At 40.2% G+C, this 17,661-nt stretch overlaps 1 protein-coding gene across 1 annotated transcript in view; it reads left to right on the top strand.

The window, feature by feature from the left end:
* Positions 1–8,259: 8,259 nt before the first annotated feature.
* The window catches only part of LOC140727592 (E3 ubiquitin ligase TRAF3IP2-like), a 52,588-nt gene continuing 43,186 nt past the window's right edge, over positions 8,260–17,661 (top strand). The window contains exon 1 of the mRNA XM_073045126.1: positions 8,260–8,674. Within this exon, the coding sequence (XP_072901227.1) occupies positions 8,649–8,674 (26 nt within the window). The 5' untranslated portion in view covers positions 8,260–8,648. The remainder of the gene's footprint in view (positions 8,675–17,661) is intronic.

The following is a 17,661-nucleotide window of genomic DNA, read 5'->3' as shown; positions in this document are numbered from 1 at the left end:
TTGTGGAGTATTAGCAATGATCTTTCAAGAATCACTATATTCAAGATGGTTCTGGAAATTGATGGCTTTGTTGCAAAGTTTGCAGACAACGTGAAATAGGTGGAAGGGAAGGTAGTTTTGAGGAAGCAGAGAGGCTACATAAACACTTAGATGAGGAGAATGAGCACAGAAGTGGCAGATGGAATACAGTGTTGAGAAGTGTATGGTCATGCACTTTGGTAGAGGAAATGAAAGGGTTGACTGTTTTCTATATGGAGAGAAAATACAAGCAACTGAGGTGCAAAGGGACTTGGGAGTACTTGTGCAGGATTCCCTAAAGGTTAATTTGCAGGTTGAGTCTGTTGAGGAAGGCAAATGCAATGTTAGCATTCATTTCAAGAGGATTAGAATATAAAAGCAAGGATATCATGTTGAACAATTTCATTCGCAAGGCCAGTGATGTTGTGGGGGTGGAACTGGACTCTCTGACGGTGGTGTCTGAAAAGAGGATGCTGTCCAAATTGCATGCCATCTTGGACAATGTCTCCCATCCACTCCATAATGTACTGGTTAGGCACAGGAGTTCATTCAGCCAGAGACTCATTCCACCGAGATGCAACACTGAGTGTCATAGGAAGTCATCCCCGCCTGTGGCCATCAAACTTTACAACTCTTCCCTCGGAGTGTCAGACACCCTGAGCCAATAGGCTGGTCCTGGACTTATTTCCACTTGACATAATTTATCTATTATTGTTTAATTATTTATGGTTTTTTAATATTGCTATATTTTTACACTATTCTAGGTTGGTGCGACTGTGACAAAATCCAATTTCCCTCGGGATCAATAAAGTATGTCTGTCTGTCTGTCTGTCTGTTTGAAATTTTATAAAACACTGGTGAGGCCTCACTTGGAGTATTGTGAGTAGGTGTGGGTCCTTTATCTTAGAAAGGATGTGCTGAAACTGGAGATGGTTCAAAGAAGGTTCATGAAAATGATTCCAGGATTGAGTGGTTTGTCATATGAAGAGCATTTGATAACTCTGGGACTGTATTCACCAGAATTCAGAAGAATGTGAGGTGACCTCATTGAAACCTATCGAATGATGAAAGGGCTTGATAGAGTGGATGTGGAGAAGATATTTCTTATGGTGTAAGAGCCTCAGACCAGAGGACACAGCCTCAGAACAGAGGGCATCCCTTTAGAACAGAGATGAGGAGGAACTTCTTTAGTGAGAGAGTGGTGAAATTGTGGAATTCTTTGCCACAGGCAGCTGTGGAGGCCAAATCTTTATGTATATTTAAAGAACAGGTTGATAAGATTCTTGACTGATCAGGGCATGAAGGGATATGGGGAGAAGGCAGGAGATTGAGGCTGTGAGGAAATGACAAAATAGACTCAATGGGCCAAATGGCCTAATTCTGCTCCTATATCTTATGATCTTGTATTACAACCTGAGATTAGTTTTCTTGTGGGCATACTCAGTAAATCCAAGAACCATTAAAAAATCAATGAAACACAACAGGGTGAGCAAACAACGAATGTGCAAAAGACAACCAACTGTGCAAATACAGGTGAGAGAAAAATAAGCAATAAATATTGAGAACATGAGATGAAGAGTCCTTGAAAATGAGTACATAGGGAACATTTCAGTGATGGGCAACCAAAGTGGAATGAAAGTCACACCATTGGCCCAAGAGTCCGGTGGTTGAGGGTAATAACTGTTTCTGAACCTGGTAGTGTGCGTTCTGAGGCTCCTGTACCTTTTTCCTGATAGAAATGAAGGAGAAAGTAAATGTGTCTAATTAAAAAGCACGGAATTGCTCACCAAGTCAGAAGGTATCTGAGAAGCAAAAATATTTAATATTTCAAGAAAGATGAATTGACGGAAGTGAAATTTTCTGTAAATTGAATTCTTGCAGTTTGTAGCTCATAACTTTTGAGAAATCAATATTAACCTGATTTATATCTAACTAAGTAAAATATACTCTTCTACGTATATGGTGCCATTAACATGGGAAAAAAATGTTATGACCTTTCACATGAGGAATATCAAACAAAAACCTGACACCAAGTATATAAGATCTTACACATAGCCAAAAGTTAGCAAAGTAAGTTTTAAGGGAAGTTTTGGGCCAAACCGTAGCCACCTAAAATGCAGTGATTAAATCCGCAGATGACCAAAAGCTGAAATTAGAGGTTTGCCATTTTCTTGCAGAGATTTACAACCTGATCAACATTCAGAGCAAGGAAGTTCAATGTTCAAAGTAAAGTAAATGTGTTATCAAAGTACATGTATGTCACCATATGCAACCCAGAGATTCATTTTGTTGTGGGCGTACTCAGTAAATCAGTGAATTCGAATGAATCAAGGACAGTGGAAGCAGACAAACCAATTGTCTTTGTTCTTGCCCTGTGCATGAAGGAGATGGAGGTTGTCATTTTACCTATTTTACCCATTCCAACCAGGTCAAAGGGTAGAGGACAGAGTAAGAGTGGTCCATGGGTCCTCCAAGTTCAGGGGTTCAGCTCAGGGCTAACAACCCCTGAGTGGTAAAACAAAATTATTACAGAAACAGCAAAGAAGAACCATCTACCTCTGAGTGTGACGGTATTCTTGAGCCTCCACCCGGGACTTGTAGTGAAAACCGAGAGGAAACTACTGACACGATGAAGGAAGCCCTGAACATCACCAGAAATGGAGGACCTTCGTTGCTGCTCTAAGCGCCAGTGCGTAACAGACAAGACGCTGTAGATTCACTTTACTGTTATTACCTTTTCTATTCTTTGACTGTTCATAGAGGGTCAGAAAAACTCAATAGGTGTGCACGCAGGTTGTATAAATCGACATGTTCTTCCATTGAGACGACAAAGGTACTTGTTGGTAACTACAGATTCTCTCTGTGCCTCTCTGATCGTTTTGCTAAGAGGTAGTTCCCTGTAGCAATGATGATGGGACCAAAGAGGAATTTGAAAGCAAGAGCAAGAATTTTACATTCAGGGGATTTCTTAAGCAAATGTTTGTGTTGGTTGACTGGCATCCAGGGCTAGGAATTGAATGGGGAAGGGTGAAGCTTGACAGGTATTTGAAAATCTGTGAGAATAAGATAAGAATCAGCTTGAGTTTAAAGAGAGTAGGATAAGGGAATCATAAAATGAGAGAACCAAAACACATTTTAGGATTTTAATTGAAGATAAATTAATAAAGAATCAAGTCAGATGATGACTTAATAGAAAACATTCAATGATGGGGTGATAAGAGGTCTGAAACTCTTAGTGTCAAATTTATTATTGATTTCCAAAAGAGATCACCAAGAAGGAAGGCACTATACTGTAAATGAAGCAAAATAAAATTCCAAAGCCAAGTTGCATATTGCTTTCTTCCTGAGTTATGATGAAAGGTCATTAAGTGAAATGTTAAGTCAATCAGTTTCACTCTCCACAGATGCTGACTGGCCTGTTGATTCTTCCTAGAAACTTTTAAATGTTTGTTTTTCCTGTGGACTTACTTATGTTTTTTTTTTGTTGGTATTGCTGGCAGGGTGGTATTTATTGCTCTAAAATAGATGGTGATTGCAAATCACCCTCTTGATAAAGATAAGGAGCTAAATATCCAAGGCAATATGATATGTGACTTAGAACCCCGAAGTAGTGGCATTTTCATGCATCTGCTGCCCATGCCTTCCTTGAAGGTAGAGGTTTGGGTGATGTTGTTGGCCTAACCCAGATGAGAAACCACAGAGCATTTTGCAGATTTACACAGAACTGTCATAGTGTGCTGTTGGTGAAGAGGGTGAACGTTTTGTTGCTGAATGGAGGCAAAATCAAGCAGCTAGTTTTGTCTTGGGTATTGTTGAGCCTCTTGAGGCTTGCTGAAACTGCAATCAGAGGCAAGCAGAAAAAGTTTCCACTTAGCTCCTGACTAGGTAATTAGAAAGACCACAGGAATTTGGGAGGTATCTCATTTACTACAAAATATCTGGCCTCTTATCTACTCCACTAGCTACATATTCACTGTGCATGGAGAAAGCTTTCAACATGTTTCAGAGAATCTTTTCCTGAACTATCCTGGCATTATTAACCAGTGGTCATTGGAGTATCCAACTATTGCTATATAACACCTCTCATTTTAGTGCTTATGATTAAAAAAAGCTGGTAGTATAGTGGCATAGCAGGTAGTGCAGATGTCTCTCAGTTCAGATGACAATGTTTGATCCTGACCCTGGCTACTGTCTGTGTGGCATTTGTGTCTTTCCCATGACTGTGTGACTTTCCCACAAATGATTTGGATGTGCTGATGGGTTTAATAGTTACTGTAATATTATCCCCAGTGTAGCTGGATAGATGTAGAATCAGAGTGGGGTTGATAGGTATATGAGAGAGAATAGGAACAACATGTGAATTCTCTGAGTCAGGTAGCATAGTTTCGATGGCTCAAAGACCTCCTTTACATCATCAGAAAATATGGAAATATAAATATTAAAAATGCATATCTGTGGTGAATTCCACAATAAACCAATTAAATTCTTGTCTCCACCATGTTTCTATAATACAAACATGTCCATGCATTTAAAAAGTAGTAATGCTCAAAGTCTAATGAACAAGTCCCAATGTTGACTTGTGGCTCTTTATCAAAGTATAGACCTTAAGACATAGGAGGAAAATTAGGTCATCTGGTCCACCGAGTTTGCTCCACCATTTGATTGTGTCTGATTTATTTTCTCTCTCAATCCTGTTCTCCTACCTTCTCCCCGTAATGTTTGACACCCTTACTAATCAAGAACCTATTAACCTCTGCTCTAAAAATGCCCAATGACTTCCATGTGTGTGACAATGAATTTCACAAATTCACCACCTCTGACTAAAGAAATTCCTCCTCATCTCTGTTATAAGTAACATCCTTCTATTTTGAAGCTGAGCCCTCTGGTCCTAGACTCTCCTCTTCATGTGCACTCTATCTAGTCCTTTCAGTATTTGGTAGCTTTCAATGAGATTCCCTCTCATTCTTCTAAACTATAGTTAGCAAAGGCTCAGAGTTATCCAATGCTCCTCATGAATTAACCATTCCATTCCTGGGATAATTTTTGTAAGCTTCCTCTGAACTCTCTCCAATGCCGGCACCTCTAAGAGGCCCAAAACTTCTCACAATACTCTTAAGTCTGGTGTGACTAATGTCTTATAAAGCCTCAGCATTTCATCCTGGTTTTAATCTTCTAGTCCTCTCAAAATGAATGCTAATATTCAATTTGCTTTCCTTACTACCAACTATGATATATTGATTATCCTGTTGTACATGCTATTTATTATAAATTACTATGAATTGCACATTGCACATTTAGATGGAGACGTAACGTAAAGAATTTTACTCCTCATGTATATGAGGGATGTAAGTCAGTTCAATTCAATCTGCAAGTTGAGCTTTAGGGAATGCTACACTAAGACTCCCAAGTCCCTTTGCGTCTCCTATTTCCAAATTCACTCCCTTGCCCCCATTTAGAAAATAGTCTACACCTTTATTCTTTCTACCAAAGAGGCCGTGACAATACGATTCCTTAATCCATACTCCAACTTTCACTTCTTTGCCCATTCTCTGAATCTGTCTGTCCTCTGTAGACCTGCTGCTACCTCAGTTTCACAATGTGGTGAACTACATATACCTGTCTGGACACACCCCCTGATGACTGCTCCTGTGACTCCTCCCACAGACCCCTGTATAAAGGTGATGGAGGTCTGAGCCCGGCCTCTCTGTCTCCAGGATGTAGTATAGTGGTCATAGATAGATAGATAGATAGATAGATAGATACTTTATTCATCCCCATGGGGAAATTCAACATTTTTTCCACTGTCCCATACACTTCACTGCTTGTTCCTTCTTCCAGTCAATAAAATTGATGCACCATCAATAACTCACTCTGAGACGTAAAGGCGAGATATCGGCTTTTATTGACTGGAAGAAGGAACAAGCAGTGAGTGACCACCATACTACATCCTGGAGACAGAGAGGTCAGGCTCAGACCTCCATCAACTTTATACAGGGGTCTGTGCACCTACCCCTCCAGCTACCTTTGTACTATTTGCAGACTTGACCTCAAAGCCATCAATTCCACCATCCAGATCATGAACATAGTGTGAAATGTAGTGCACTCAACACTGACCCCTATAGAACACCACTGATCATTGGCAGTCAACTAGAAATGGCCCCCTTTATTTTCACTCTTGAATTCTGCCAGTGAGTCAATTTTCTGAAATGCTAATATCATTCCAGTGGACTTTCATTGTGTTTAGCAATTGGATCACTTCAATTCAACGAGCTAATTAATTCGTGAAACAAATCATTAGGATATCGACTCTTGTGGACAGGTGCTGAGATAATTGGGACTGTAGTAATGAGAGGGAAGTATCTCATTTTAAATCTTTTTTTATTGATTTAAAAATATATAAAGACAAATACAAATCAGAGGAGAAGTTATATCAAATACATATTTCAATAAAGGTACAAGCACAAAAAAGGAGTGTACACTGTCAAAATCATATATAGTATAATAATGAGCTAATATAAAAAAAGAACAACTCCTCTTAACAATTCAAAAGACTCAAAATTGTGTTATTGAGAAGAAAAAAACCCCACTAAACTAACCTAAAAATAAAAAAAGACTGAGCATTCCATTTGAGGATATAACTACAAAAAAAAGGGAAAAATCCTTCCTGTCAAATCTGAAACATCACAGAGAAGAAGAAAAAAGATTACCTAAAAAAGTGAAAAATAGTAAAAAAAGAAGAAAATTTAAATCATATGAAAATATTGAATGAAAAGTCGCCAGGTCTGGTCAAATTCAACAAATGTATCAAACATCCGACTTCTAATTTTCTCCAAACTTCGATACGACGTAATGGAGGAGAGCCAAAAAAAAAAGGTGGGTGGATTAGGAATGTTTCCAATACAACAAAATAGCTCTCCTAGTCAATAAAGTTGAAAAAGCTATAATACATTGAGTGGAGGCGGAAACATTTCCTGCTTCCTTCGGAGTGATCCCAGAGATTGCCGTAAGGTTTTAGGTCCAAACCTATGACTTTGGATAATGTTCTAAAAACTTCTCTCCAAAGATTATCTAAGGCTGCTGTCTGAGCAACCATGACTATGACTGGAGTAGCAGTATGATGCAGCTTACCAGTGTATTGCCTTTCAGCTCTGATGACTCAGTTTAAATTCTGATCTATGGTGCTGCTCTGAGGAAATTGCACATATTTCCCCTGTGAGTACATGGGGTTCCTCAAGGCATTCCAGTTACCTTCCACATCCTAAAGATGTTTTAGTCATTCGGTTAATTTGGCATCTATAAAGTGAGTATTTAGGTGAGTGGTAGCATATCAGGAGAGTTGAGGGGAACATTCAAACTTCAAAGTAAATTTATTATCAAAGTATGTATGTCACCAGACACAACCCCGGGACTCATTCTCTTGCAGGCATTCTCATTAGAACAAAGAAATACAACAAAGAAAAACAATGCACAAAGATGTCAAGTAACCAGTGTGCTAAAGAAGGCAAACTATGCAAGTACAAAAAAACAATAAGTAAGTATAATACTGAGAACATGAGTTGTAGGATCCTTGAAAGTGAGGAAAATAACCTCGGGTTGCTGTATGGTTATTGTAGTTGGGTGCTTGATGGTTGGGCAGACAACGTGGTGGAAGGCCCATTTTTGTGGTATATGACTCAGTGACTGGGAAGAACGAGAAATGACTAAAGCGGTTTCCAAATAAGTTTAAGTGGGGCAAATTTTATGGAAGGCAATTTTGAGGAAAGAAAGGAAGAGAATGAAATTAGTAATGGGACATGTTGAGTCCTAGATTTAAATTACTTGATAGAAAGAGTGAACAAATGGAAATCTGGTTTCTAAGGAAGAAAATGTATCTTGGACAATTAACTTTACAGAATTAACCCCTCTGTAAAACTCTTAAAATGTAGATTACAGATTGGTACAGGTAGACTGGAAAAAGTGGACATAAGCAGGGCAGGTACAATTTTGTGCAGGAGTGGATTCATTAATCTGCGTTTGAGGTGGGTGAGGTCTACCTAGTGAACAGTGTAGTTTATTTTCCGGAATACAGAAGCCATGAAGACAGAACTTTGAATTTCTCAGTGAACAGTCACTGCAGAACAGCCTGGCCCGCTGAGTCCCTCCAGCGTTTCGTGCTTGGATTTCTAGCAGCTGCAACTTCTCTTGTGTTAAATCCTTCCTAATTAGCGACACTGCGTTTGGAGCTGCCGTTACACTTTGTACCCGACAGTGAAAAACAAGACTTTGTTTGGCAAGGTAAACGTCAGGCTGGCAGCTTGACTGCTATCACGTGAAATTCTGGAAATCGAGCGGAAGTAGTTTTCCGGCTTGCGGCTGTCGTTTTGTTGCTGGCAAAAAATACTGTGGGACCGTGCCTCGTATTGCAACAAAACAAAAGGAGAGTTGGGGTTAAAATAAGTTTGAATCCAGAGGATCGTGTTCACTAACTAGGAAGCCGCGGCGACGGGAGCGGGACCCTGGCTTGTTGACTGACAGCAGGCAATTGGACCCGCCCCAATCCGAGCCACCAGGTAACCGCGGAGACGTCGCGACCGAATCTGGAAGAGGGAAGTCACTGGAGCTTTGGACAGCTTCTGGGCCAATCTGTGGACATGAGTAGTACCGTGAGGATACTAAGGTGAGATGAGAAGTGCGGCTTTATCCAAGTCTTTTGCCCTTTCCCACCCGTACAAAGTTTCAATACTTTTTCTTCCGGACAAGTTGACCTCGTTATATTAAGGGCGTTTCTTGCGTGTGAGTTATAATGAGTTTGAGCTCACCTGATGGATAATATTTAAGATACAGTTCGAGCTGGGAGTTACTGGAGTCCTGTTATTGTGCTTTTAGTTTTTGGACTACCGTTAATACGGAGAGCAAATCAGGTGGAATATCAAATCACGAACTGGATCTAGGAATTGTGCTGTATTCCCGGGGAGCCTAGCCACGGGAGGCCGCTCGCAAGTGGGCAGAACGCGGTTGCTCTTCCGTTTTGTTAACCCGCTCCTCAGTCGAAGATGCAGCGTTAGTAGATACGTACTGTCATCGTTGACGAGTACGAGAACCCTGGTGCTTGGAGAAGATCTTAAGCCACTTTCAACTTTATGGGCTAAAACTGACAGAAGTAGCAGAATGCATGAGCGAGTGGTTGTCAAATTCATGACGTTGTCTGCCCTTTTAGAACTTTAGTAACTTAAATGGTTCTACAGCGTAGCATTTCAGCTTAATCGTTGGTGTTACTGGAATATTTAATTGAGGTTTAGACCGCACATTGCGGCCAATTGATAAGTTAACGGTAAAACAGTATGATTTAACTGTGTAGACGGAAATGTGTTCTTCCAGTTGGTCCCTCTATGAAACCGATTTAAATAGCTGGTATTTCTGAAGTCTGTTTGCAAGTTGGTAATTTTGTTTTAAATGTTAGTTGGTATTGTAGGAATGGAGAATCTGTTGCATTTTCATTGCATTTCTCCTATTTGCCCCCCTTTTGTTGCCTCCAAGTATCACTTCTCAGCCTCTGTCACCAGCTCCACCCTCTCCTCCCCTGAGTGTATCTGGTAGTCATCCACTGCCTCACCTGGATTCATCTAACACTTTCTAGCTGTTGTCCCTACCCCATCTTTATACTGGCTATCTCTATCATTAAGCTTTCAGAAGGACTGGATCCAAAACGTCCACTTGCCTCCACAGATGCTGCCTGATCTGCTGAGTATTTGGCTTTCATTTAAATGCTGCTTCACATTAAATCCATTGGAAAATAGGTTTTATTTTAAAAACAGGTTTTATGTGTTTGCTTCTTCTTGTGAGATCCTCCCAATCACTTCTGGCCTTCTGGTGTTGCGTGACTTAGCATCATGTTTAACTTTGAAGACACGCCCTTAAAGCTCACCAGGAGGGTTTTGTTGCAAGTAGGATGGAGGCTATATAAATTCCAGTTAAATGCTTTCACAGCCCTGCTTTAAATCAGATGATCATTAACAATGTCACAGCAGAGGTACTCCAAGCAAGAGGGGGTGGGAGGAAACTCAAAGAGCTACAAATTGGGAGGGGGAGGAAACAAATCAATAATTTCTTGAGGAACACATTACAAATTTCTTTAAGTAGTATTCAGAGGCCGACTTTTAAAGGAAAAATGGTAAAGTAGAGCTTTACAGAATGCCTTGTACTGGATGTGCATTGAAGAAAAATATTTAAAAATCAGGCATAGCAGGAACAGCGATGCAAGTTTAAGATTTGTATATGCTTAATCCATAAGAAACCTTTCTACCACTTGTTTGTTTTTTCCATCCTGAGGTTTTAATTGTGAGAAGTCAGTAGATGTTACTTTGACATCAATTGACTGTTCATAGTTTTAACCTTCTATTTCTATGTCCTTCTATTTGTGCCAATGCATTGCTACTGCTTTGGAACAACTTTTCAAGAGTTTGTTGGCAGAAATATTGTGAAACTTATTCTTGAGAAATCTCCTGCTGTTCTCAAGATGTTGCAAAATAGTAATGTTTATAAAAGGCAATGAACAATGTAGAATAATGTGTTGAAAGGTTTTGGTACCCAGGTCTTCTCAATTCTTCATTCAAGAACACAGATCTCCATCCATTTATCAAGTTTCAATGCAGGTAGATCAGATCAAATAATGTTTGCAAAATGTTATTTGAAAATGTCTGCTCCTGATTGGATGTCTGCTCTTTCTCAGAACCACTTTAGTGTGTGCTGGGGATAATTTATAGCTGTAATAGACGAGAGTTTATTGTTGTTTTCCTGCACTTTGAATGTTTGATAGGTTAGTCATTACATCCATTTTATTAGTTTATACAATAACCACTTCGGGAAGTCATAACATTAATATGAGCAGGCCCATATTGGTTTTCGACTTCTGTGCAAATAGTGGGCTAATTGCATTGACTAGTCAAGGGTCCATTTTAATTTCAGTCCTTTTTCACTTCATGCACGTAACCCAGGTAACAAGAGATGATGCATTTGAATTAAAAATGACTTGGCAACAACAATAAATGTAGTTCCCTTTTCTTTAACTGAATAACAGAGCAACATGAACTGCTGCCTTCATAGGTTTAACAAGTCTTTTGAAAAGATTGTTAACAGAGGAGCATCTCTGAACGCACAGCATGTCAAACCTTGAAGTGGATGGGCTACAGCAGCAGAGACCACACCTGGTTACATTCCTGTACCTAATAAGTGGCCACTGTGCATATGCAGAATATAATCAATCCAAGTCAGATACTATTCGTGCAGAACAAAACTGAAGAAAAGCCTTTGTTCTGAAATATTATCTCTTCTCCCCCCCCCCCCCCCCATGTCACTTCTGCAGATGCCACTGACTTGCTGTATTTTCAGCACTTTCTGAAATTCTTTTCGTCGGGCGTTCAAAGTATTGGTATCTATTGGTATCCATTAGTGTGACAGAAGGAGAGTGGAATAAAAGCAAAATCCTTTCTCTGATATTTCAGCATTGATTACATTTCTAAAGGAAGTACTCTGTCACTGAAAATCAATGTAGTTTCATGGACGAACTGGAAGAAGTCGCCTGGGTCTACAAAAATAACTGGCACCATCTTTCTTCTATCTGAACTATTGAGGTGAATTGCATTGGCTTAAAAATGTTGTCATCTTGGAATTAAAACTTATGTGCACGTCAGCAAGGAATCCATGATCTAGGGAATGAATCTGTCACTAAGCTTTACTGGCCGATGACTCATAAAGTCTGAAGCTGTCAGGCATCTTGCGAGAATTTCCCCAGTCACAAACAAGTAGCAGAGAGAGATAGCTGTTACAGCTCCAGTAATCCAGGTTAAATCCTTGACCTCTGGTGCTATTTTTGGGGAGCTTGTACTTTCTCCATGTAGCTGTCGGTTTCCTCCACGGACTCTGTTGTATCAGCCCCCATACTCCAAAGATTAGTAGGTTGGTAGGACTTTAGTTACTGTTAATTGACCTTGGAATATAGGGAGCAAGTAGAATCCTGGCAGAAAGGAAGGTGGAGTGGATGAAAATGTAGAATAACATGGTGAAGGATAGGCTTAGTGTAAATGGGTAGTTAAAGATTGGCATGGACTCTGGGTCAAAAGAGCCTGTATTATTTTATGCCGCTATTACTGCTTGAGTTGGTACCATCCATCACCTGCAGTACAGCAATTTGGTTCAGGCTGACAACTTGCCATTTCCTCAGGCCACCAGAGGCTCAGCATAGATGTCTCATGTTTCCAGCAATACCCGATTCCTGGAAGTATTTTGCTAATGAAGACAAAATTAATTGTTCTTTCCATAAGAAGGAAGAATAATAGTATATTTATATAGTTACATAGCTGCCAGCTGTCACAAAGTGCATTATCATGATTTATTTTGAAGGGTAGTCACTATTAAAATATGGAAAATGCAGCAGGCAATGGATGCACAACAAGCTCCCAAGTGTTAAATGTAGGATGTATAATGGAACAATGGACAATTTGTTTGCTCTTTGAAATAATGGTGGAAATCTCTTATCCAAGGGAAAATAAGAGTTCAATAATGTGTCCAAAAGATGTCTTTCTGACAGCTCAGTGTGGTTCATCAGTGATTGATGAGATCTGTGCAAGTCAGGTAAATGGAATTTGAGCTCTTCTGTGAAAAGAAAAAGGTAATGATTGGGAACGGAGGAGGAAAAATAACCTACTTCCTCATTGGTGCAATTTTATGTAACTTTTGGGTGTCATTTATGACGATGAAGCTTTTCCCTGAAGGAATTTATACATAATTGATTTAATTTTGTTTTGCATTCCTGTCTTTGTTTTCGTAGTTGTTTCCTTGGGCTTTCCTAGATTAAAAAAAATTCTTTAACTTTAGTGACTAAGTCATCTTTACATTTTCTGGAGTTCCATAGTAATTTTCTACCTTTTTGAATTTTTGAAAAAAATAGTCCTCTATTCTCCTTAATTAACTTACCATTTATATATAAAAAAAAGTTCTTGAACATCCTCTTCTCTTCCAGAAAATATTACAAAATTAGATTGGCCTTTCCAGTGTTGGCAAGATGGGTTTAATTTAAACACAAGTTGATTCAGAAATCCCAAACCACCATGTCACTTTTGTCTGAACAGCAAGAGAACAGCCATATTTTGTGGCGGTCACAGTAGAACATGAATAAGTATTTGGGAGACCGTTTTGCTGTGCACTTATGCACCATCTGCCAGAAAAGTTGTGTATCCAAGTCCTCTTCCACTGTTGTGATGGGGCCACACTCAGGCTGGAGGAACACCTTGTATTCTATCTGGGTAGCCTCCAACCTGATGGCATGAACATTGACTTCTCAAACTTCTGGTAATGCCCCCCCCCCCCCCCTTCACCATTCCCCATCCCCTTTTCTCTCTCTCATCTTTTCTACTTGCCTGCCCATCACCTTCCTCTGGGTGCTCCTCCCTCTTCTTTCTCACATGGATTTTTGTTCTCCCCTATCAGACACCTCCCCACTCTCCAGCCCTGTTTCTCTTTCACCAATTTCCCAGCTCTTTACTTCATCCCTCCCAGTTTCACCTATCACCTTGTGTTGCTACCTCTCCCTCACCACCTTTTACATCTACTTTTGTTTTTCTCCAGCCGAAGGGTATTAACCCAAAATGGCGACTGCACTCTTTTCCATAGATGCTGAATGGCCTGCTGAGTTCCTCCAGCATTTTGTGGGTGTTGCTTGGATTTCCAGCATCTGCAGAATTTCTCTTGTTTGAAATGTTCTAGTTATTTCATATAATAATTCAGTTGGTGAATTGGTTTAGTCTTTGCCACAGTTTTAAAGTAGACCAGATAGCCCAGAAAATTATAGACCAGTGAGTCTTCAGTAGTTGGCAAGTTAAAACATAGAAACATAGAAAACCTACAGCACAATACAGGCCCTTCGGCCCACGTGGTTGTGCCGAACATTTTCCTACCCTAGAAATTACTAGGCTTACCCATAGCCCTCTATTTTTCTAAGCTCCATGTACCTATCCAAAAGTCTCTTAAAAGACCCTATTGTATCCGCCTCCACCACCGTTGCCGGCAGCCCATTCTACACACTCGCCACTCTCTGAGTAAAAAAACTTACCCTTGACATCTCCTCTGTACCTACTTCCCAGCACCTTAAACCTTTGTCCTCTTGTGGCAACCATTTCAGCCCTGGGAAAAAGTCTCTGACTATCCATATGATCAATGCTTCTCATCATCTTATACACCTCTATCAGGTCACTCTAATCCTCCGTCGCTCCAAGGAGAAAAGGCCAAATTCTCTCAACCTGTTTTCATAAGGCATGCTTGCCAATCCAGGCAACATCCTTGTAAATCTCCTCTGCACCCTTTCTATGGTTTCCACATCATTTCTGTAGTGAGGCAACCAGAACTGAGGTTAGTACTCCAAGTGGGGTCTGACCAGGGTCCAGTATAGCTGCAACATTACCTCTTGGCTCCAAAATTCAATTCCACGACTGATGAAGGCCAATGCACTGTACGCCTTCTTAACCACAGAGTCAACCTGCAAAGCTGCTTTGTGCGTCCTATGGACTCAGACCCCAAGATCCCTCTGATCCTCCACACTGCCAAGAGTCTTACCATTAATACTATATTCTGCCATCATATTTGACCTACCAAAATGATCCACATCATACTTAACTGGGTTGAACTCCATCTGTCACTTCTCAGCCCAGTTTTGCATCCTATCAATGTCCCGCTGTAACCTCTGACATTCCTCCACTCTATCCACAAGACCCCCACCCTTTGTATCATCAGCACATTTACTAACCCATCCCTCCACTTCCTCATCCAGGTCATTTATAAAAATCACAAAGACTAAGGGTCCCAGAACAGATCCCTGAGGCACACCACTGGTGATCGACCTCAATGCAGAATATGACCCGTCTTCAACCACTCTTTGCCTTCTGTGGGTAAGCCAGTTCTGGATCCACAAAGCAAAGTCCCCTTGGATCCCATGCCTCCTTACTTTCTCAATAAGCCTTGCATGGGGTACCTTATCAAGATGATGAGAGGCATTGATCATGTGGATAGCCAGAGGCTTTTTCCCAGGGCTGAAATGGCTAACCCGAGAGGGCACTGTTTTAAGGTGCTTGGATGTAGGTATAGAGGAGATGTCAGGGGTAAGTTTTTTTATGTAGAGAGTGGTGAGTGCATGGAATGGGCTGCCGGCGATTGTGGTGGAGGTGGATACAATAGGGTCTTTTAAGAGGCTCCTGGCTAGGTACAAGGAGCTTAGAAAAATAGAGGGCTATGGGTAACCCGAGGTAATTTCTAAAGTAAGTACATGTTCGGCATAGCATTGTGGGCTGAAGGGCCTGTATTGTGCTGTAGGTTTTCCACGTTTCTATTAGTTTCTTATATATCTGAAACTTCCCTGAATTATGGCACTTTGTTCATCAAACATGATGCTCATATTAAAATTACCTTTTTGCCTGAATTTCTTTCTGTAATCTGAATAGAGATAAGAGACTGATGCTTAATGATTCCCTGATCACATTAATAACTAATCATTTTTTCCAGTATTCATCATCGAAAACTAATTAATTACAGATTAAAAATTCAGGCTTTTAGTATTGTATTAACTTAGGCTTAGCTTTTCTGGCTGGAGAATGAACAGTTATACTAAAGGAGCAATAGAACGTTGAGTCAAAAATGGGACTCGATGTTCGAAGGAGCAAATGGTAAATAATGATCAAATGACGTGAGATACAGATCTAGTTGGAGCAAGGAAGCCACTTGGGATCTTCAATTGCTGTGGCATTTTGATCACCAAAAACAATACAATAGACTCCTGTTAAGTACTACATATGGAAGAAAGGTGCACATAAAGGCTTTAAGGGAAGACTTGAAAGAAAGTTGACTGAAGACAATCACCTTTGTTGAAAGTGTTCTGAAAACCAAGTTTTGTTAACTACTTGGCAACTTTCACCTATTGTTAGGTATTGAACCTCTTTACCTAAAGTATTAAGAAATGAATTACTCGTCAGTTGAATCTAAAAGGATGAACCAAAGAAAAACTGTGACCAAATCCAAATAAACCCATCACCAAATGCCTTGACTGAGAGGCAACACCTCCCTCTGCAACTAGATCCCCAACTTCATGATCAATAGACCACAATCACAAAGGAATGGCAGCAACATCTCCTGCATGATTGTCCTCAATGGTGCTGCTTCACAAGGTTGTGGCCTCAGCCCTCTACTCATGACTGCATGGCTAGGCTCTGCTCTAATTCCTTCTGCAAGTCTGCAGGTGATACCACTGTAGTGGGCATAGCTCAAATAATGGTTCAGTCTCTTATCTCTATAATGGTTTAGTCAGTGTTCAGGAAGGAAAAAGTGAGATTGTGTCGTTACATTGAAACTAAGATTTCAAAATGTTGACAGTTTATTCATTTCCTTAATTGCGACCTGCCCTGTTGAGTTCCTCCACCATTTTGTGTGTGTTGTCTTGGATTTCCAGCATCTACACATTTTCTCATTTTCATCTTGTACTACCTCAATGCACTGTGCAGTGAATTGATCTCTATGAACAGTAGGCTAGTCAAGCTCTGTACTTGTGACAATGACCAATTTTGAGTCCAACACACATTTATTCTGGTTGAAGTTCTTTCTGGTGATTCGAGTGTAATAGTGCACACGAGTTTGCATTTCAATTACTTGCTATTGTAAGAGGAATTAACCCTTTAAGATGAACAATCTTGTATCCTCACTTGGGGGGGAGGGGGCACAAACAGCTGTTAAACAGTGTTTTGTTTTATCAACCTTATTTAGCCATCCTGCAGCTTCCTTTCATTGAATTTTATGTGTTGTACTACCAAAACACTGCAGGTGAAACAGTTCTGAATTTTCTGAAATTTGGAGGCACGTACCCTGAGTCTCAGAAATAGCATTTAAGGTTTCAAAGGTACATTTAATGTTAGAGAAATGTATACAATATACATCCTGAAATGCTTTTTCTTTGCAACCATCCAGGAAAAACAGAGGAGTGCCCCCAAAGAATGAATGACAGTTAAATGTTAGAACCCCATAGTCTCCCCCCCCCCCCCAGCTTCGCTCCTTCCCACATGTAAATAGCAGCAAACAATGATCCCTCCTCCCCCCCACCAGCAAAAAAAGCATCGGCACCCCCACCAATCACTCAAGCGTGCAGCAAAGACTCAGACTTTCAGTTCTCCAAAGACCGCTCATTCACCCAGTATTCGACATACCACAGGCTCTCTATCTCCCTAATAAGAGAAAAAGAGGTGTCTCCGTTTCAACTCAAGTATTATCAATAAAACATATTTTTATTTTGCCCCTTTCACTTCACCATGAGAAATGTGAAATCTACTTATTTACTAGGTTTTTTTGTACAAGCTAATATCTCCCAGCAATGGGACTTTAAATATAAACCACAACCTATTGGCATTTTTTATTTCACATTGGAAAGAGAATTGCAGGAGTTAACACAAGAAATAATCCCTATCTCAACTTCAGAAATGGATACAAATGGATTGTATGTATTTTGAAAGGACTTCAGTTTAGTTCACATTACCATCATTGCCATCTGCAAGAGTCCAACTCCATGAAGGTTCAGATAGATTTGGCTGCACCTGTTTTAAATAGACTTTTAAAGAGGCATCTAAGTATCTTTGG

Source organism: Hemitrygon akajei, chromosome 5 (assembly GCF_048418815.1).
Source record: "Hemitrygon akajei chromosome 5, sHemAka1.3, whole genome shotgun sequence".
In the NCBI taxonomy this organism is placed as follows: Eukaryota; Metazoa; Chordata; class Chondrichthyes; order Myliobatiformes; family Dasyatidae; genus Hemitrygon; species Hemitrygon akajei.
The sequence above is the reverse complement of the archived record's forward strand: the minus strand, read 5'-3'. Positions and strand labels throughout refer to the sequence as shown.